Source organism: Pseudophryne corroboree, chromosome 5 (genome assembly GCF_028390025.1).
Source record: "Pseudophryne corroboree isolate aPseCor3 chromosome 5, aPseCor3.hap2, whole genome shotgun sequence".
NCBI classification, from domain to species: domain Eukaryota; kingdom Metazoa; phylum Chordata; class Amphibia; order Anura; family Myobatrachidae; genus Pseudophryne; species Pseudophryne corroboree.
The window spans coordinates 210830367-210852074 of NC_086448.1; the positions used below are offsets into that span (position 1 = coordinate 210830367).

Here is a 21708-nt window from a genome sequence, read left to right on the forward strand (position 1 = left end):
AGTTATGCCCCTTCTTTGCCCCCAGTAGTTGTGCCCCCTCTTTCATTGCCCCCAGTAGTTATGCCCTCTCTTTCTTTGCCCCCAGTAGTTGTGCCCCCTCTTTCATTGCCCCCAGTAGTTATGACCCCTCTTTCTTTGCCCCCAGTAGTTGTGCCCCCTTTCTTTGCCCCCAGTAGTTGTGCCCCCTCTTTCTTTGCCCCCTGTTGCTGTTCCCCCGTCGCCACTTACAAACACACAAACACACACAAAAACAATACTTACCACTGCCCCGCTCCTGCTTCCCGACCGCTTCTTCTGCTGCTGCGCTGCTCCGCTCCATCTGTCCGCCGCTCCGTCTGGCCGCCCGCTTCCCGGCACCCGATCATCTATATGGGAGAGACGTCATGACGTCTCTCCCATAGCAACGCCGCACAGACACTAGAGGTCAATAATGACCTCTAGTGTCTGTCCCTGGAGCCGGCTGCAGCGGACGCCCACATAGCCCACGGCGTCTGCTGCAGCCGTTGATTTGAGTATAAGCCGAGGGGGGCTTTTTCAGCATAGAAAAATGTGCTGAAAAAGTCGGCTTATACTCGAGTATATACGGTAAGTTCAAAATAAAACTTTCATTTCTTAGTGAAATTCCACTTACCCTCACTCCCCAGTCAACGAGTCTGGCTGGTCCTACTACATCTTACATGGGCCCAAGCAATAACGTCTCTCTCCCGTTCAGGCAGGCATTATTAAAACTGTCAACATTATATCACCTTAAGCTTCCCATTCACCCGAATATAAATCCCATGGGAAAAGGTCCTTGATAATGCCGATAGACGTTTGACATAAGCCATCTCCAAGTAGGAGAGAGAGCCTCCTACTAGAGACATTGCAGGATATTCAATTAGTGCTGAATTTTCCAACAGTCGGAAAATGGACACTAATTCGACCTGTGTGTATTCAATAGCAGGCATTTTCGCCCATTTTTTAATCCACTTTCGCCCATGCCTTTTTTTTTTTTTTGTCGAATCGGAATGGGTGAAAAATGGACCCAAAAACTGTTGAAAACTCCTGCAAATTTGACAAATCACGTGGATCGTCGGCGAATTTGCGATCCACAAGATTTTCGCCCGTGCGGATTTTTCGACCAGTCGAAAAAACGGCACAGGCATTGAATAGGTGGAATGTAAATTCAACCTAAAAACGGGCGAAAATTACACTGATTGAATACCCCCATTGCAGGACTAGCAGATAATCAGAGGACCATGGGGCTCTGTTTTATAACCATTAAGTGCTGCTTTTTAATTTTCACTCGAATATGTAATATGACCATTCCACTCGTATTATTACAGGACTGTAAGCAGGAAAATATGGTTCTGTGCACAGGATAACTCATGTTCATTCAGTTTGCTGAACATTTATAGAGAAATAAATCTTTTATTGAGTAGCCATAATCCATCTTGTAAAGTATTGCTTGTGTCACCTATAAAACTAATGAAAATGAGGGTACGAGAGGGCTGCCCCTCTTTCAGATTACACATATCTGTACTACGTGCATTTTGTAGTTGCGCATTATTGTATAGCTTCCTTATTGTTACCCTTGAAGCATTTTCGGTGGAATCACATAAAATCAGACACTTTATATGTATAGCGTTTTTTTTTCTCCTAGGAATTCATTTAAATATATTGTTCAAAAAAAGGAAATATTGTTTTGAAGGTCCTTCTTCATCGTATATCTTGTGTGTATGTATATATATATATATATATATATATACACATACACATATATCGGCCATAATAGTGATTTAGGCCGATCCACGTCACACCCCTCAGCGGCTGTACCGATTCCTTATTCCCTTCTGTGGCATGCATTTTGTGCACAGACTCATGGATGTACAGGAACATTTCTGATCTCACAATGTTAGTTAAGGAGTGGCTACATTGCTCCTGTGTATAAATGACCCCTGCACAGTATGACCATGTTACTGGTTATAGGCCCGATTCTGAGTCAGACACAAAGTGCTGGCAGATTTACTGCCTTATGTGTATGCAAGTATCTGTACTGCTTAATATATATGCAGTGCTCCTCCCACTGTTTTCCAGGCCACAGCTGTAACTGTCATTTATTACTACTGCCACTTGCACCCACTGCTTGCTGGTTGCAAAAGATCCAACTAAAAAAAGGCATTCCTTCTTGTATGCACACCCCGAATGAGACTGCTAGTTTGGTTACAGACCCTATGTGTGCGGATGTGCCTGGTTATGTGCTATGATAGTGTGAGTGTGTGTGTGTGAGTATTTGCATGTGACGCCAGGCCAGTGAAAGAAGCTTGCTTTATTAAAATAGCTTACATGCATGCGGAATGCATCTGATCTAATTGCAGTGTAAGAATCCAACATGTATATTTCATAGGTGACCTGGGAACCCTAGGGAGTGTAGGAGTACATTGTGGCATCTCTCCAATTCATGATGGAGGAAGGGTGTGTTAGGAAATATGTCATTACCAATACACTGTAATTATTTTAGTGTATATGATTCGTTACTGTTTGTGGTTATAGATGGAACTAATGTGTAGAATAGAATTACTTCTCCTATGCTACTCTTCCTGTAATCTGTTCCATGTAAGAGATTTTCTTTACAGTTACATTATTCATTACCGTTATATTTTGGTACCAATGAGATGGATCTCCGCCAATCACTTTACAGAATGGACACGGGTAAACTTCTTAAACTTCATCCATAGTACCCAGCTCCAGCCAGCTGCACATAACAGCCGGCTTATGAACAAGTACAGACCAGTATGCAAAAAAAGTAGACTTAAGGTGATATATCCCTGCGCAAGTAAATGGAGGCAGCCCTGTATAGTGGAGATCGAAAAAAGTGTCTCTCCAAACCACTTTATACAATACTGGAAAATGTGAGGGTGTGATCCCACTAAAATAGGCGCCACCTATATAAAGTGTAGACACCACAAAGGTGAATAGGAAATAAAGTGTACGTTCCTTACAACAACTTCATAGATGTTCCAATCCACATTCAATTCTGTATGATGTCCACTCCACATGTAGGAAAAGACATATCATATCATGTGTAGTACAACAAATTTATTACAGTAAATACAGGTACATAAAACAATGCGATGTCCCTGAGGGACATATGAACCATCACTGGACTAGTGTATGCTTTACAGCTAGCAGCTGAAATAAACCTACCAAACTCCATAACACTTAAGGGTCCTCCCCACTTGAAGATCTAACTGAACGATATGAACGAATATAAACGCGTTCTCGTTCATTAATGAACGAGAACGTTCATATCGTTCAGTTAGATCTTCAAGTGGGGAGGACCCTTAAGTGTTATGGAGTTTGGTAGGTTTATTTCAGCTGCTAGCTGTAAAGCATACACTAGTCCAGTGATGGGAAACCTTGGCACTCCAGCTGTTGTTGAACTACACATCCCAGCATGCCCTGCTACAGTTTTGCTATTTGGCCGTGCTAAAACTGCAGCAGTGCATGCTGGGATGTGTAGTTCAACAGCAGCTGGAGTGCCAAGATTCCCCATCACTGCGACTAGTCTGTAATTGTTACAAAAATATTAATTATTTATTATTATTATTAATTTTAAGTTTTTTTCTCTGTTCTAAGCAATCTTTCCATTCAGCCTGCAATTCCTTGGACCTGCTCTCTGTACTTTGGATTCCATTAAGGGTCATTTGAGCCCTGACATTTTTCTGTGCATCAAACATGAAGAGAAGACAGGCATGACTGAAATATGATGAAATATTAAATATTGCTGTCCGGCCAGACGGTTCCAACTTAATTAGGTTTTCTAGTACATAACTGTTGTTTCAGGAAGTCAGACTTTGCAGCTTGGATTTATCAGCTATCATTTCTGTCATAAACTCAGGACTGTCTAAATCTTTCACAAGGTTTACAGTATTAGACTCCAACAGAATACATACTATTTACCGGCGGGCAGGATGCCGACAGCGGGGCAAGCGCTAAGAATCCCCTTGCGGGCTCACTGCGCTCACCACACCATGGGCTCGGTGGCTCGCCACAGGTTATTTTCTTACCCTATGGGTATGGTGGACACCCATGAGTGGGAATAGCCCCTGTGCGTCGGGATTCCGGCTGTCTACAATGTCGGCTGTCAGGATTCCGGTGTCGGTATCCTGACCGCTGGGATCATAACATCCAGCAAATTGAGTGCATCCCGAATCCAACATGGACTATAGAGAAAACTTTGGGCTGCAGAAAATATAAAAGGATTCCTATAGACCTCTAGTTAAAATGATAAAGGAGCCTAAATACAGTTTATCTCTGCAAAGCCCCAAAGCCATCATTCCTTGTTCTTTATATTGTGGCGAGAAGGATTTTTTTAGGGCACTTTATAAGTCTTCATACCGGTACAGCCACTCTGATGAGTAGCAATCCTGGCGAATGTCAAATTTAAACATCTTACCACCGATGGCAGTGGCCAAAGTTTACCTTTCTGTGTTCTGTTCATGAGCTACCTTAGGTCCGGCATGGGCACTGAAAGAGCCAGGATGAGCGGAGGGATTGGAAAAGAACCCTCTTCTCACTTGCAAGCATTGGGTAAAGGGCATGATGGGACTTAAATTAGCAGCTGGACAGGTTTCCCCTGCTTTAATTGGATCTGTCGGTAAATGAGGTACCAATTACACCAGCACACCCACATTTTTGAATTTCTAATTAAGTCGTATTTTCACACATGGGGCCAAAGTCAGACCTGATCGCTAGCAGGCGATTTTTGCGCTGCTGCGATCAGATAGTCGCCGCCTACAGGGGGAGTGTATTTTAGTTGTGCAAGTGTGCGAACGCATGTGTAGCAGAACTGTGCACACAGATTTTCTCTGCGCAGCTCAGGACTTACTCAGGCACTGCGATCGCTTCAGCCTGCTCAGGACCAGAACTGACCCACCCTGCAAACACTTGGACACGTCTGCGTTTTTCGAAAACACTCCCAGTTGTCACCCACAAACGCCTTCTTCCTGTCAATCTCCTTGCGAACGCCCATGCGATTGGATCCTTCGCACAAACCCATCGCTGAGCGGCGATCCACTTTGTACCCATGTGACGCGCCTGCGCATTGCGGTGCAACTGATCGCCCGCTGTACGAAAACGCAGCCTAGCAATCAGGTCTGAATTAGCCTCATAGTCGTCTTATTGAACGTTTGTGCACACACAGGAAAACTCGAATCATACACATTAATGTATCTAGATGTACAGGAGTGAGATCTCTTCTTTACGATCACACTACATCAAACTTATGCAATACATTTGTATTTATACTTCTGAAAACTCTTTTTCTCTTACGTCCTAGAGGATGCTGGGGACTCCGTAAGGACCATGGGGTGTAGACGGGCTCCGCAGGAGATAGGGCACCTAAAAAGAACTTTGACTATGGGTGTGCACTGGCTCCTCCCTCTATGCCCCTCCTCCAGACCTCAGTTAGATCTTGTGCCCAGAGGAGAATGGGTGCACTGCAGAGAGCTCTCCAGAGTTTTCTGTGGAAGAAGAATTTTGTTAGGTTTTTTATTTTCAGGGAGTCCTGTTGGCAACAGGCTCCCTGCATCGTGGGACCGAGGAGAGAGAAGCAGAGCTGGCTTGTCAAGTTGGGCACTGCTTCTAAGGCTACTGGACACCATTAGCTCCAGAGGGAGTCGGAACACAGGTCTCACCTGGGATTCGTCCCGGAGCCGCGCCGCCGTCCACCTCACAGATGCCGAAGATAGAAGCCGGATAGAGAAGGCAGAAGACATCTTAGGCGGCAGAAGACATCAGATCTTCATGAGGTAAGGCGCGCAGCGGTAAGCTGCGCGCCATTGCTCCCAGTCACACACACACAGAGCAGCACTGAAGGGTGCAGGGCGCAGGGGGGTGCGCCCTGGGCAGCAATAAATCTCACATTTTGGCACAAATACAGTTTGATTAGACTGCGGAGGCAGTAAATCTATGATCCCCCGCCATTTTATTGAAAAATCACTGGGACCGAAGCCCGCCGTCGGGTGGGCGGGGCTTGATCCTCAGCACTAACCAGCGCCATTTTCTCCACAGAAGCTGCATGAGGAAAATGCTGGCTCCCTGGTCTCTCCCCTGCTGAACTTCACAGGCTGGAAAAAAGAGGAGGGGGGCACATTAGCGACGCAGTGAGTGGGAATTGGCATATTATATATAAAAAAGCGCTATCTGGACATATTTTTTCCAGTGTTTTTAAGCGCTGGTGTGTGCTGGCATACTCTCTCTCTCTGTCTCTCCTTAGGACCTGGTTGGGGTTTTGTCCCCTTATAAGTTAATCCCTGTGTGTGTGGGGTGTCGGTACGTGTGTGTCGACATGTCTGAGGCGGAAGGCTTCTCCAAGGAGGAGGTGGAGCAAATGAGTGATGTGTCCCCGTCGGTTGTGCCGACTCCAGATTGGATGGACATGTGGCATATGTTGAATGCAAGTGTGGCATCTTTACATAAAAGGCTTGATAAGGCTGATTTAGGGGCGACATCAGGGGGTCAATCCTCGGATTGGACCGACTCACAGGGCCCGTCGGGGTCTCAAAAGCGTCCCTTAACACAAGACACTACTACCGACACGGATTCAGATTCAAGTGTCGACTATGACGAAGTAAAATTGCACCCTAGGGTGACTAAAACCATTCAGTGTATGATTGTGGCAATAAGGGATGTGTTGCATATTGTGGATGAACCCTCGGTCCCCGACACAAGGGTACACATGTTTAAGGAAAAGAAACAGATTATTAACTTTCCCACATCTCATGAATTAAATGAATTCTTTGGAAAAGCTTGGGAGACTCCGGATAAGAGACCGCAGATCCCCAAAAGAATTTATATGGCATACCCTTTCCCTAAGCAGGACAGGGAGATTTGGGAATCACCCCCCACTGTGGACAAGGCCCTGACGCGCTTGTCCAAGAAAGTGGCGCTACCGTCTCCTGACACAGCAGCCCTTAAGGACCCTGCAGATCGCAGGCAAGAAACTACCTTAAAGTGTATTTATTCTCATACGGGTGCTGTGCTAAGACCGACAATTGCGTCGGCATGGGTGTGTAGCGCAATTGCAGCTTGGACAGATGAGCTGACAGATCAATTTGATAATATGGATAAGGATACTATATTCCTAACTCTAGCCCATATTAAAGACGCAGTCTTATTTATGAGGGATGCTCAAAGGGACATTGGATTGCTAGCTTCTAGGGCCAATGCCATGTCTGTCTCAGCAAGAAGATCCTTATGGACTCGCCAATGGACGGGTGATGCGGATTCCAAGAAACATATGGAAGTACTACCCTATAAGAGTGATGTATTGTTTGGGGATGAGCTGACGGACCTGGTTTCCACACTTACTGCAGGTAAATCAAATTTTTTACCATATATTCCCCAACAGCAAAAGAAAGTAACACCCTATCAGATGCAGTCCTTTCGGTCGCACAAGTCCAAAAGAGGTCGGGGATCCTCTTTCCTCACCAGAGGTAAGGGCAGAGGCAAGAGAGCACCTGCTTCGGCAGGTGCCCAGGAACAAAAGTCCTCCCCGGCAGCTCCAAAACCCACAGCATGACGCTGGGGCTCCCCTGAGGGAGTCCGCACCGGTGGGGGCACGTCTTCGACTTTTCAGTCAGGCCTGGGTCAGTTCGGACCTGAATCCCTGGGTGTTGGAAATAGTTTCCCAGGGTTACAAATTGGAATTCGAGGAGGTGCCCCGCGCCGATTTTTCAAATCGGCCCTACCAGCTTCCACATCGGAAAGGGATGTAGTGTTAGCTGCAATTCAAACGCTGTGTATACAGCAAGTGATAATCAAGGTTCCCCTGCACCAGCAGGGAAGAGGTTACTACTCAACCCTATTTGTGGTCCCGAAACCGGACGGTTCGGTCAGACCTATTTTGAATCTGAAATCCCTAAACCTGTACATAAAAAGATTCAAATTCAAAATGGAATCTCTCAGAGCGATAATAGCCAACATGGAGGAAGGGGAGTTTATGTTGTCTCTGGACATTAAGGATGCGTACCTTCATGTCCCCATATATGCCCCCCATCAGGAATACCTGAGATTCGCTGTACAGGATTGTCATTACCAATTTCAGACGTTGCCGTTTGGACTCTCCACGGCCCCGAGGATTTTCACCAAGATAATGGCGGAAATGATGGTGGTCCTGCGCAAGCATGGAGTCACAATTATCCCATACTTGGACGATCTCCTGATAAAAGCGAGATCAAGGGAGAAATTGCTGAGCAGTGTGGCGCTCTCGCTGAGAGTGCTCCAGCAACACGGTTGGATTCTAAATTTACCGAAGTCACAGTTGATTCCGACAACTCGACTACCGTTCCTAGGTATAATACTGGATACGGAACAAATGAAGGTCTTCCTCCCAATAGAGAAAGCCCAAGACATACAGAACATGGTCAGAGACCTGCTAAAACCGAAAACGGTGTCAGTTCACCAATGCACTCGAGTTCTGGGGAAAATGGTGGCGGCCTACGAGGCCATTCCCTTCGGAAGGTTCCATGCAAGGACTTTTCAATGGGACCTTCTGGACAAGTGGTCCGGGTCCCATCTGCACTTACATCGGAAAATAACTCTGTCCCCAGGGACCAGAGTGTCCCTCCTGTGGTGGTTGCAAAGTGCTCACCTCCTGGAGGGTCGCAGGTTCGGAATTCAGGATTGGATCCTGGTTACCACGGACGCGAGCCTCCGAGGATGGGGAGCGGTCACACAGGGAAAAAAATGTCAGGGTTTTTGGTCAGACCAGGAGTCCTGTCTACACATCAATGTGATGGAACTCAGGGCCATTTACAACGGCCTTCGACAAGCGGAGAGTTTTCTTCGAAACCTACCGGTTCTGATTCAATCAGACAATGTCACAGCAGTGGCTCATGTGAACCGCCATGGCGGGACAAAAAGCAGAGTCGCGATGGCGGAAGCCACAAGGATCCTTCGCTGGGCGGAAAATCATGTAAGCGCTCTTCATTCCGGGAGAGGACAACTGGGAAGCAGACTTCCTCAGCAGACACGATCTCCATCCAGGAGAGTGGGGACTTAATCAAGAAGTCTTTGCAGACGTAACACATTTTTGGGGAACTCCTCAAATAGACATGATGGCGTCACGCCTCAACAAAAAACTTCGGAGGTACTGCGCCAGGTCTCGGGACCCTCAGGCAATAGCAGTAGACGCTCTGGTAACACCGTGGGTGTTCAAATCGGTCTACGTGTTTCCTCCTCTTCCTCTCATCACAAAAGTGTTGAGGATCATAAGACGAAGAAGAGTACAAACGATACTCGTTGTCCCAGACTGGCCTCGAAGGGCCTGGTACTCGGATCTACAAGAGATGCTCACAGGAGATCCCTGGCCTCTTCCTCTGAGGGAAGACCTGTTGCAGCAGGGGCCCTCTGTATTTCAAGACTTACCGCGGTTACGTTTGACGGCATGGCGGTTGATCGCCGAATCCTAGCGAAAAAGGGGATTCCGGATGAGGTCATCCCTACTTTAATAAAGGCTAGGAAGGAGGTGACGGTTAAGCATTATCACCGTATCTGGCGAAAATATGTGTCTTGGTGTGAAACCAAGAATGCACTTACGGAGGATTTTCATCTGGGTCGTTTTCTCCACTTCCTACGGACAGGAGTGGATATGGGCCTGAAATTAGGCTCTGTTAAGGTACAGATTTCGGCCCTCTCGATTTTCTTTCAGAAGGAATTGGCTTCTCTTCCAGAAGTCCAGACGTTTGTAAAGGGAGTGCTGCACATCCAGCCCCCTTTTGTGCCTCCAGTGGCACCATGGGACCTGAACGTGGTGTTGCAGTTCCTAAAATCACACTGGTTTGAACCGCTTAACAAGGTTGAGTTGAAATTTCTTACCTGGAAGGTGGTCATGTTGTTGGCCTTAGCGTCAGCAAGGCGAGTGTCAGAATTGGCGGCTTTGTCACACAAGAGCCCCTACTTGATTTTTCATGTGGATCGAGCTGAATTGAGGACACGTCCGCAATTTTTGCCTAAAGTGGTTTCTTCGTTCCATATGAATCAACCTATTGTGGTGCCTATGGCTACAAGTGACCTGGAGGATTCCAGATCCCTGGACGTAGTCAGGGCCTTAAAAATGTATGTAGCCAGGACGGCTAGAATTAGGAAAACAGAGGTTCTGTTTGTCCTGTATGCGGCCAATAAGATTGGCGATCCTGCTTCGAAGCAGACTATTGCTCGCTGGATCTGTAATACGATTCAGCAGGCTCACTCTACGGCTGGATTGCCGGTACCAAATTCGGTTAAGGCCCATTCCACTAGGAAGGTGGGCTCTTCTTGGGCGGCTGCCCGAGGCGTCTCGGCATTACAACTTTGCCGAGCGGCGACTTGGTCGGGGTCAAACACTTTTGCTAAATTCTACAAGTTTGATACCCTGGCTGATGAGGACCTAGCGTTTGCTCAGTCGGTGTTGCAGAGTCATACGCACTCTCCCGCCCGATTGGATGCTTTGGTATAAACCCCATGGTCCTTACGGAGTCCCAAGCATCCTCTAGGACGTAAGAGAAAATAAGATTTTAAACCTACCGGTAAATCTATTTCTCCTAGTCCGTAGAGGATGCTGGGCGCCCGTCCCAGTGCGGAAACTCTGCAAGACTTGTATATAGTTGTTGCTTACATAAGGGTTATGTTACAGTTGACATCGGTCATGAGAGGGAGGAAACATTACCTCAGGTTTCTTTCCCTTAAACTTACAGAACCTTGTGTCAGAGACAGTGGGGTCTTCTGTGATATGTAACACCTCTTTAATTGCCACAATCATGTACTGAATACTCTTGGCCCCCACCACCCTGTATGTGGCCCCATGTATCACCTGCCTTATGTGTGTGAAGCACCCTTTACCCTCCTCAGCGTGGTGTGTGGCCCCCTGTGTGTGTTTGACACCTTGTACCCTCCTGCCCCCCCAACAATATAATTTATAGCAGAGAGCAGAGTGCCGAATCGAATCCGACGCTGTGTGATAGTCATTTATCTTCACTAACATACAAAATATACCAGGAATTCATTAGGGAATGATCTCTAATTTGTGAGGTGCCTTGTGGAAATCTGCTACCAATCACAAATATATGTATAAACGTTTCAGAAGACATTTAATATGAAGTTTGTTGAGAAAGATTTTTGCTATGTATAGCAAATGTCTGTCTGTAGAAGGACACAGGCAGCAGATCTCTCTCAGGCTGAAATGACTGATCAAACAGAATGATAACTTGAACTCACTGCAAATGTAAACACATCTCAAACATCCCAAGGTCTGTGAAGTCATGGGAACGATTCCACTTATATTTGTGAATGGTGGTAGTAGCACTCAATATAGACATTTGGGCCTGATGCAGAGCTGAAAGTAAATCAGATTTATACATTGCTCTTAAAGAACCGTGTATGTAAGATATTAATATATTTGCCTATATGCAGAGCTCGAGATGCAATAGTTTCTGCATCTATAGTATATGTCCCTGGTTTGCTACAAGCTCATCATCACTTCTACCTTCACAATACTAGGTGCAGAATATATACAAACATAAAAGCATATTTTTGCTTGCATCTAAGGGGTAGATTTGCTAAAGCCTCTTATGAAAAATGGAGCTGTTGTCCATAACAACTAATCAGATTCTTGCTGTCATTTCTCTGTTGCATCCTAGAAAACGATAGACTCTGATTGGTTGCTATGAACAACACTACCTGTTTTAATTTAAGGTAGAGTGGAATAAAAGGAGACAATTTTTATTTATGTTGTCCCCTAGGCAAAGACAAAGGTGAAAAAAGAAAAACTAAAATATCTACCGTTATTTCGGGATGTTTCCTGTCATTTGAAATGATAAGAATTAATCTATGACAAAAAGTGGTCTCGTGGCTCAATTTACCCCAGTATATTTAGCCATCTGGAGGTATCTGTACTGTCACACTCTGGAACTTCATCATGTGACTTACCTTTGCTGCCTGTCCTGCAGGTCAGGTTTCCTTGTTGCACTTGTGTTGTGGAGCTGATGAATGGATGTCACCATATTGGTTCTTGTCAACTGAATGCATCTCCTCCAGTCAGAGTGCTTCTTGCGTAAGCTGACTCTGGCAGTTAATATGTGACCTGCAGCTCCTATATCATTCCTTCCAGTACTCCAACTCACTGCCAGAGCAATAAGTTACATTGCTAGTTCCTGGCTCCTGTTTGCAGAAAGTTTGTAAATCCTAGTTTGCTACCTGTGCCTCTGTATAGCTGGGTTTCCTTCCTGTAAGCTATCCAAACTACAGATTTCTCCTGAGTTCACTGTGTATCTTATGAGCTAAGTATAAGTATTTCCATGCTACAATCGTACCTGTTACCTGTCTCTCAGCTCAGTGCAGGCTCCAGCTGCACCTTACTGATTACTGACATCCTCAGTGTATTCAAGTTCCAAGTCTGCTGAAATCTGCTCCAGAGATCTACAGCCTTGTTTACAAGCTTGCATCTTAGTACTGCTGTGGCTCTCTCCTGATTGTGCTACCACCTGTGAGTCCCATCTATCCAGCACCAGTGTGTTTGCCTGCAGTTTCCACGTTCTACTGAGTTCAGTTCATATCTGTTTATAATCAGTTGCATTCTTCCTTTGGAATAGTGCACACATCACTCTCCTGCTGCAAGCCTATGTTATAATGTGTACAATTTTCCAGCTTTCTACCTCAGTTCATGCATTACTGATTCTATACCGGTATCCAGCATAGCTGGTCCCAGCTTGACATCCAGTCCGTCATCCAGCCTGACATCCAGCTTCAGTCCTGTCTCCAATGTATACCAGCTCCTGAACTAGGAAACCCAGGCAACCTGCGTGTTGGGTACAACAAAGCCCAAACCTCCTTGCAGGGGTCTCTGGCAAACACCACCAGCACGTGGGACTCCGCGTGTCTGCACTGGGTTAGTGAACTCCTTAGTATGGGTAAATATCCATCAATCCATCTGAAAATCGTGACACTGACCAATTGACTTTTTCAAGTTTAAACATGTGCATAGTTTAAAAAAATAATGATAATGCCTTTTCCTTTTCCTAATAGTCTTTATTTATTTTCTTAAAGGTAACTTTAAACAATATAAATCCAACCAAAGTTTAAACAATGAAATTATTTTCATACATCATCTGTTTGGCATTTCAACGGCTATTCAACATTACACCCATCATGCAGGGAAATATTACGTTTTGCTCCCTCCTTACCGTTTCCAGCTTTTTCAGGCTGAGGTAGCGTCATCAGCAAATCACTTTTGGGGAGATTTATTAAAACGTGGAAATAATCAGCTCATAACTGTCATTTTTCAAAAACATGCTGTAAAATGACAGAAGCTGATTTGTTAGTACTTTATCTCTCTCCATTCTCTCTCTCTTCTAGCTTTGATAAATCTCCCCATTTGTTGAAATAATTACAAATAATTATCCTCTCTTTGCCGGTGCTTCCCCGGATTCTTCTGAGAAATCTTGCGCTCATTTAATAGCCCTCAGTTTCAAACTGGCTCAAATTACCACACAGAGTCTATTTTGGAAAAAAGGCATACTATAGCTTAATAATTCAGGCTAATATTTAGCTAAATGATAGTCATGGTTTTATACATAGGCAAATCACCAACATTTTGCTATCCCTAATGCACACTGAGTGAAAAATAACACTACATAATAATCAGATAATACAGAGATCTTAGTTGCGTATATCTGCAGATATAGGGTTAAGCCCCCAGGCCGAATGGCAAGGCGTCTCTGTCACTGGGGGTCCCTAATACTAGGTATGGTCTGGGTGCGGGACCCCATCACGTCGGTACAGGTTGGCTACCCCAGGGCAGCACACAGGTGAAAACTAGTAAGGGTTAATAAGAAATCACCAACATGTATGTATGTATGTATATTTTTAGACCTGGGTACATTTGCTTTGACATTACTATCATTATACCTGACGTAGAAAATTAAATTTGACATGCAAAAAACAGTTTCTTGTGAAAAAAAATATATACCAGTTTACCATGTGCTTCTCTCCACCGCAGCCATGCAAAAATGACGGGTGCTTCCTAAATTTATGGCCACATGACAACAAAAGTGTACAGTTGCCTAGATACAGAGGTGGCTCATCTTACCCCACTCTCCCCTATAGAAGCTTTAGTAAGTCTACCAGTAAACCTGCATGGCCTTCACTTCAAGTATACATGCCCTCAGTGAACTATACATATATGAGAAAGCTCCATCACAACCCAGTTCGCCTCTCTCCGGTAGCATAGCCTACACTTGTGCGGGCACATTTTTAGAGCAAGTGCAGTGCAAAAACTGCAAGACAGCAAGACAATGCTCTGCAACTATATATAAGGCTCTTGGGTTTAAGGTTTTAGAGTTCTTTAACAACTGAGATTTGAAGAAATTTGTCTGAAACCTGAAATTCAATTTGTAATCTCCATTCTATTTCAAGGGCATGATGAAGAATGTGATTCAGATGTAGAAAATGAACAAAACCATGATCCAAATGTGGAAGAGTTCCTCCAGCAAGGTGATACGGCTGTCATTTATCCGGAAGCTCCAGAGGATGACCAGAGGCAAGGCACCCCAGAGGCTACTGGCCATGATGAAAATGGTAATTATATGGCATGGGAAACGGTCCAGGCTTTGTTTCTGATGAAAAAATTGAACAGTGCTTAAAAACAGCTGGAACCATTAGGCATGTTATAATAAACATCTGAGATGCTCCTTTAGACATTTAAATGTTCAGATGTCACCTGTGCCAGGTAGTACCATTAACAGTAAACAAAGCCTTCATAGTTCTTGGTTTGGTTTGTTATACACAAAAATATACTGGTAGGTCAATTGGCTCCCAACAAAAAATGAACCCTAGCGTTAATGTGTCTGTGTGTACATGTGATAGGGAATATACAGTAGATTGCAAGCTCCACTGGGGCAGGGACTGATGTGAATGGGCAAATATTCTCTGTACAGCGCTGCGGAATATGTGCGCGCTATATAAATAACTGGTAATAAATAAATTGTATTCTCTCATAGTAGGGTATTTATCAAAGCATGGACACAGATATAAAGCACTTCACAATCAGCTTCTAACTCTCACTATACCAGTGATGTGCGGTGGGGTGAGGCAGAGCCTTTGCTGTTATACTAATGTTTGTTCCAGAGTTTTGACTGTATAAAGTATAAGAAGATTACTAAGAATATGTTAGACATATCTTCTTTTTATTATTCTAATCATTTTTATAGTCATAACTCTGGAGTAAAAAGTCTATGACAGGTGAGACACAGCCTCCCCTGACTATCTTTTTTGCAGATCTCTGATCAAAACACACCAAATTTCCAGGAGTCTATACTGTTGTACCTGTGTATAATGCCCATGTGAATCCTTGGGCTCATATATTGTCTGGTACTGGCCAGTGCCACCTGAGAAATATACCTCACTGCACGTCCCTGCACTGTACAGGTTGTACTTGAAAAATGACAATTAGGAGCTGATTGGTTAGTACTTTATTTCTCTCCTCGTTATCTCTCTCCATGCCTTGATAAATCCCCCCAATAATATGTGTGCAGTAAATAATAACATGCCTGATTGCCTACATCTAATAGTACTGTATGTAACAGTGTTAGCTGGAGAGAAAAACTTCTTACTGAATATATTATTGGTTATGTTTGGATAAAAGTTATTGTCTGTATTAGTACAGGAAATATGTAAGAAGTTATTCAGTGATGTCATACTTTCCTAAGCTGCATTCTCATAAGTCCAGTAACGATATAACCAATACAGTCTCACTGTCTGGTGGATTAGATCCTGGAGCCTGCAGCGGCAGTGATCGCAGGCTGAAGCCCAGTGTGGTGTGCACACACGCAGCAGCCGCACTGCACTTGCGCACACAGAGAGATGCGAAGGCATGTCTAGTTTGGAGGAGAGAAGGTAAAGGGGGGACATGATAGAAACTTTCAAATATATCAAGGGTCTTAACAAAGTTCAGGAGGGAAACATTCTTCAAAGGAAGAGAAGTATTAGAACTCGAGGACATACACTGAGACTGGAGGGGGGGAGGTTCAGGGGAAATTTAAGGAAAAATGACTTCACAGAAATGGTAGTGGATAAGTGGAATAGCCTCCCATCAGAGGTGGTAGAGGCTAAGACTGTAGAGCAATTTAAACATGCTTGGGATAGGCATATGAATATCCTTACAAAGAATTAAGGTTCAAAAAGGGTTGAGATTGCCTAAAGGATAAAAAAAAAAGGGAGCAGACTAGATGGGCCAAGTGGTTCTTATCTGCCGTCAAATTCTATGTTTCTATGTCTGGACTGTTTGTGGGGCAGGCCATGGTGACTGCGCAACGTCACACACAGCCGCTGCGACCAAACACATGGCGGTTCGCCGCCTGCCTTCGCAGTGCAATGCTTTCACACCTCTGTGAGGAAGGGGGGTGTGAGGCCTGGCATGCGGGGTGGACTAGCCCTGTGCTGGGCGTCCCCCCGCATGTCAGAGATTTTGATCGTAGATGTGCGTTTTTTCTCACATCTACGATCAGCTCTGAATTAGGCCCCTGATTTGGGGAGAGTTATGAGTTATGTCCTACTAGGTTATTCTCCTTCAGTGCTGCATGTACCAGGGGCAGGCACCCACGGCATCAAGGGAGTATTTTTAGGTAGTGTCATCTGAAGTTCTGCACACCTCCCCCAGGGTATGTGGCATGCACCCAGTATGACATAACCACACAATTGAAAGAAGGGAGTCCCCTCTTTCAAGTGATGCTTCCCCTTAGTAGTGCTTGTCAGTTTTCTATAGATTGGAGCAGGGCAGATTGTGCCGGCATCTCAGTTCCCATAGCCATTCTGCGTGACAATACGTGTGTGTGTGTGCGCAGTTGCTGATGTTAGCGAGGCCGCCAGTGGGCACCTCATTGGCCTTTCCAGGCGGCAGCAGCATTAACATATTTTTGTACATTAAGCTTTCTGGATTGCAGCTGCTTTTGCATTAGCGTCCACATCTGAATAAGACCACAGCTGAAAGTAGATTGTAATACATATACATTGAATTATGATGATGGCGTGAGAAGGAAGTGATTACTATAAGGATGAGTTATAGCATTTAACCCTTTGTTTCAATGGGTGTAGTACTGGTGACCGGCGGTCTCCTGACCGCCGGTCACCTTACCGACGCCGGGATCCCGGCAGCATACCGACGCTGGGATCCCGGCGGGGAGGGGCGAGTGCAGCAAGCCCCTTGCGGGCTCGCTACGCTCGCCACGCTGCGGGCTCGGTGGCGACCTACGGTCGCCACGGGTTCTATTCCCACTCTATGGGTGTCGTGGACACCCACGAGTGGAAATAGTCCCTGTTGGTCGGCATGCCGACCATCGGGATAGTGAGCCGTCGGGCTCACGGAGGAGGTCATGTGACTGTCGGTCAGCTGACCGGCGGTCACATGAATACCACCCGTTTCAATCTCCACTCACCAGGGCCATTTTAGCAGCACTGAAGGCCCTGGGCAAAGCAATGCACTGGGGACCCTACCCACCCATTCACAGGAATAAATAAAAAATCATAATTTACCCCTCCTTTGGTTCTGCAGCGTCTCTTCACATCTCGCCTCATACTTCCATACAGTAAATGTCAGCACTCTGATTGCTGGATAACTCCAACATCCATCAATCAGCAAGCTGACAGCCTTTCACTGTCTGACTGCAGGTTGGAGGCAGGTAGAAAATGCTGCACTCTGATTGCTGCACTCACAGCTCCACAGCTATGCTACAGATCAGGTTAATAATATTGCTCATATTTGTAGAGATGTAAGCTTGGGACACAGGAAAAGGGTTTTCTGACAAAAAAGAAATATGCCCACTTCTTTGTAGTTGTGAGTTGTAGTGAATCGATAGGACCTGTTCTCAGTGATGTAGTGCAATAACCACTTGTAACCGCGCCGATCCTCTTATTAGCCATACGGAAACTCGCATTAGCATAATGTAGTATATCAGGCTTTCGAGGCAGCAGGCAAACACAGACACTTTCTATCTGAGTCAAAGTCAGCCCCTTTACCCGTGAAATGCCAATATTCCTTCTATTGGGAGAGACTATAAATAAAAACAGCACACACAATACAGAGTACCCTTGTTGGTTTTCATAGATGGACTTCATACTAATTATATTTACTCCATGACAGCTTTCTTCAGTCACCTCTTCTGCCTCACAAGTGCTCCGAAAAGAGAAGAGACACAAGGAGGCCACATGATTCTTTCCAGCGCTAGCATTTACCCCTCCAGGAGAGTTCCCTAGTGGAGATGCAGATGACTGCTGTGGGTAGTGGCGTTACAGCACTATTTAACATTATCTCCCCCATAACATATTGATCCAAACGTAGGTCTGTGAAGAGGGGGAAGTGGCTAAGATGACGCTATTCTATTTCTATGTTGTTTGTTTTACACATACATAGTTCACTATAAAAATGACAGTAGTGTCCGCATACTCCGTGGCTTCAGTCATGCCAAACAGCCACTCTTGTCCCGGGCAACTCGCCCTCACCATGTGCCTTTTTCACTCAGAATGTGCATCTTATCTGCAGCTATAAAACAACTGGAAGCAACAACACTACACTGCTGGATTACACTGATGAATATGATGTGCGACATTTGTACAAATTTCAGCAAATGAGTCTGAATCTGTGTACGAAGTGCTGTGACGCACAACAAATTCTCTTGTGCATCACCTGTGACTTTGCTCATGTGTAAAACTAATTCCTGTGTGGTGATAGGTGCAGCCCAGCATCTCTGGTGCACTGTGAGCAGTTTTGGCTGCATCTGCGATGCGAATAAGATGCAAAATGTAAAGCAAAAGACTGCATGCTACACCTCTGGGAGTGGCTCAGTAGCACCGGGCATCTGAAAATGCAGAAGATGTAAATGTTAAATTAAAAGATCAATTTTAAACTAATGATAAGGAGATTTTATTGACCGCTTCTGCCCCTACATAGGTGTCATTTTATATGTGTTTTAGAATGATATTATTTGCTTGAACTAGGAGTTTAATGAATTACAAATGCTGATTCTTGGCACACCTACTTGGTGTTTAATGGCATAATCTCATTTACAGGAACTCCTGATGCATTTTCCCAGCTCCTCACTTGCCCATACTGTGATAGGGGATATAAGCGCTATACGTCACTGAAGGAACACATTAAATATCGGCACGAGAAGAATGAAGATAACTTTAGTTGTTCTATGTGCAGTTATACCTTTGCTTATAGAACCCAGCTTGACCGTCATATGACATCACACAAGTCAGGAAAAGATCAGGTATGTAAGGAAGATTTTTCAAGTACAGATCCTCATTATTTTGTTCAAATGTTTCTTTTGCACATCTTACTAACATGAAAATGCAATTGTAGTGGATAAATGTGTACTTTAGTATACAGAAGTATGTTAAATATCCTAAATTGTCAATGGTTTAACCATTCTACAAATGTCCTGGCAAAATAATCTGTGCAAAGCTGGTGAAGCAATATCAACTGTGGTTACGTTGTTTTGTGCTGCAGAATCATTTATCTCTGTTGTATGGATTATTTACTGTGATTTGGATGTGATAAAGTTACCTCTGTTTGGAGATCATACACTTGAACTCCTCATCAGAACTTATTGTCTCCCCCATTTAAAAATGGATGGCAACAGTTGTGTCTCAGACTTCTCCACTTACACCCAAAATAAAATTTCTCAAAAGAAAACAAAAAGTCTCATGGTCTTGTACTCTACCCAGTGCAAAAAAACAGCGGTCTGATATCACTGTGGACAGTATTAGCAATCTTCCACTATCTATGGATTTCACAGTCATCTACAGTGGGTCATTTTGTTTTTCTAAGATGTCTCAGGGAGTAACCAACTACATCTATCTAGCAAACTTCTGAATTAAACAAACCTTCCCTTTCCACGATCTACTGAATATCTGACCAGCAAATGCAATTTGTTTAAAATTCTGGAGTGCCTTCTGTAAACAGCTGGATAATAAAATTTAAATTTGTCTGCTGTAAATCCCTGTTGGAAAGATTGAGAGGGTCAATCAAGTACTCAAGTGGAGATATAACTCGGCACACCAAGGTGAATTGGCATTTGTAGGGCCTAATTCAGGTTGGATCGCAGTGTGCGATCCAACTGTAATTTTTTAGAAAAAGATTCGGGCGCATGCGAAGCATCCGTCCTGTGCATGCGCCCACATTTTATGCGGGGGAAGTGGGGCGCAGAAAATGCTATCGCCTCTGCCTGTCAGTCCGCTTCTAGGGAGGAGACGAAGCGTTGAGGAAATCATTAAAATAAAATAGTTATGACTACATATATAGCGCAAGTATTATAGAAATTATGCATTAAAAAGTATACTTTAAGGTAATGTATTCCCTTGTGCCTGAATATGTGGAAATCATAGGCTATGATATGTACTGTATATTAGCCCAGTCTAGTGGTCTGATACAGTATTTAAGCATGTGATATATAAGATGGAAAACTGAATGTATAAATAGATGGAGTGTTAGATAATAGTAAAGTGCATTTAAAAATTAAAAAGGGAAAATAAAATTTAAAAATAAGAGTAAAGTCAAAAGAAGAAAAAAGTATTTAAAAAAACCCGAAAGGAAGGGGTAAAAAAAAAAGGGGGGGGGGGGCTATATACATAATGTATATAAGTGAATTTATTGGTTAGGTCACAATCGAGAATTGTTTATTTAAGAAAAGATAATAAAGTAGACAATATATATGTGTGTGTATATATATATATATATATATATATATATATATTAATATATTATTTTTCTATATATATATTATATATATATAGAAAAGGAAGGGGGAAATAAAGGGGGAAATATACATAATGTATTAATGGGTGAAATTATTGGTGAACTTTGGCCACAGCAATTGAGTATAGTATAATAGAAGAGAATAGCACTACCTATTAATGTGAATAAAAAGTGTTTGAAATGTAAAAGTGGACCCAAATGTAAAAAGGTAAGAGAATGGTGTAGTAGAACCATTTTGGAAAGTTGCTATGTAAGAAAGGAACAGGTAAAACTATATGGCTTTGCTTGTGCTCCGCACTTTTCCAATTTGGCTTTACGTGTTGTAAGCCACAGAATTTCAGTTTTGTATGCAATGATAAAATGGCTGGAAGCAGAAATGTGTTTTTTTTCCAGGTAATTTCTACATCCTATATAGCAGGCATTCCGAACCTCGGTCCTCAAGTCACACTAACTGTCAAAGTATTAGTGATATCCAGGCTTCAGCAGAGATGGTTAAATCAAAATAACTAATGTGCTAAATTAGTCACATGTGCTCAAGCATGAATATCACTAAAACCTGGACTGTTAGTGTGCCTTGAGGACCGCCTGCTATATAGTTTAGGAGGAAATGTAATTATTTTGTTCATTTAGTCCTGTTCTAATCTTCTTCCGAGGGTTTGAATATGTTTAGAAATAGTTAGAAAGTTTCTAAAACTTCTAAGTTTTTGTATATTATTATTTTTTTCTAAAAAATAGTTTTGATATCTGCCTCCAGGCTAAGCACAATGCAATGTTTTTTAATGATCTTCTCGAAAGTGTTTGTATTACTATTAAATTGGGCAAAATTTTTTACATTGAAGTCAGTTGTTGGTTTTGCAGTCTTTTATTAAATCAATTCTTCTCTCTTTAGTACGTCCACTTATAAAAAAACTTTCCTTTAAGTTTCTCAGTTTGAATGT

At 43.7% G+C, this 21708-nt stretch overlaps 1 protein-coding gene across 4 annotated transcripts in view; it reads left to right on the forward strand.

Annotated features, from left to right (window-relative positions):
* Window positions 1-21708, forward strand: part of ZEB1 (zinc finger E-box binding homeobox 1) — a 244780-nt gene that overhangs the window by 165448 nt on the left and 57624 nt on the right. For all 4 annotated transcript variants that reach the window (XM_063922067.1, XM_063922066.1, XM_063922069.1 and 1 more), the window contains exons 4-5: window positions 14434-14595; window positions 19081-19283. In XM_063922067.1, the coding sequence (XP_063778137.1) occupies window positions 14434-14595; window positions 19081-19283 (365 nt within the window). The remainder of the gene's footprint in view (window positions 1-14433; window positions 14596-19080; window positions 19284-21708) is intronic.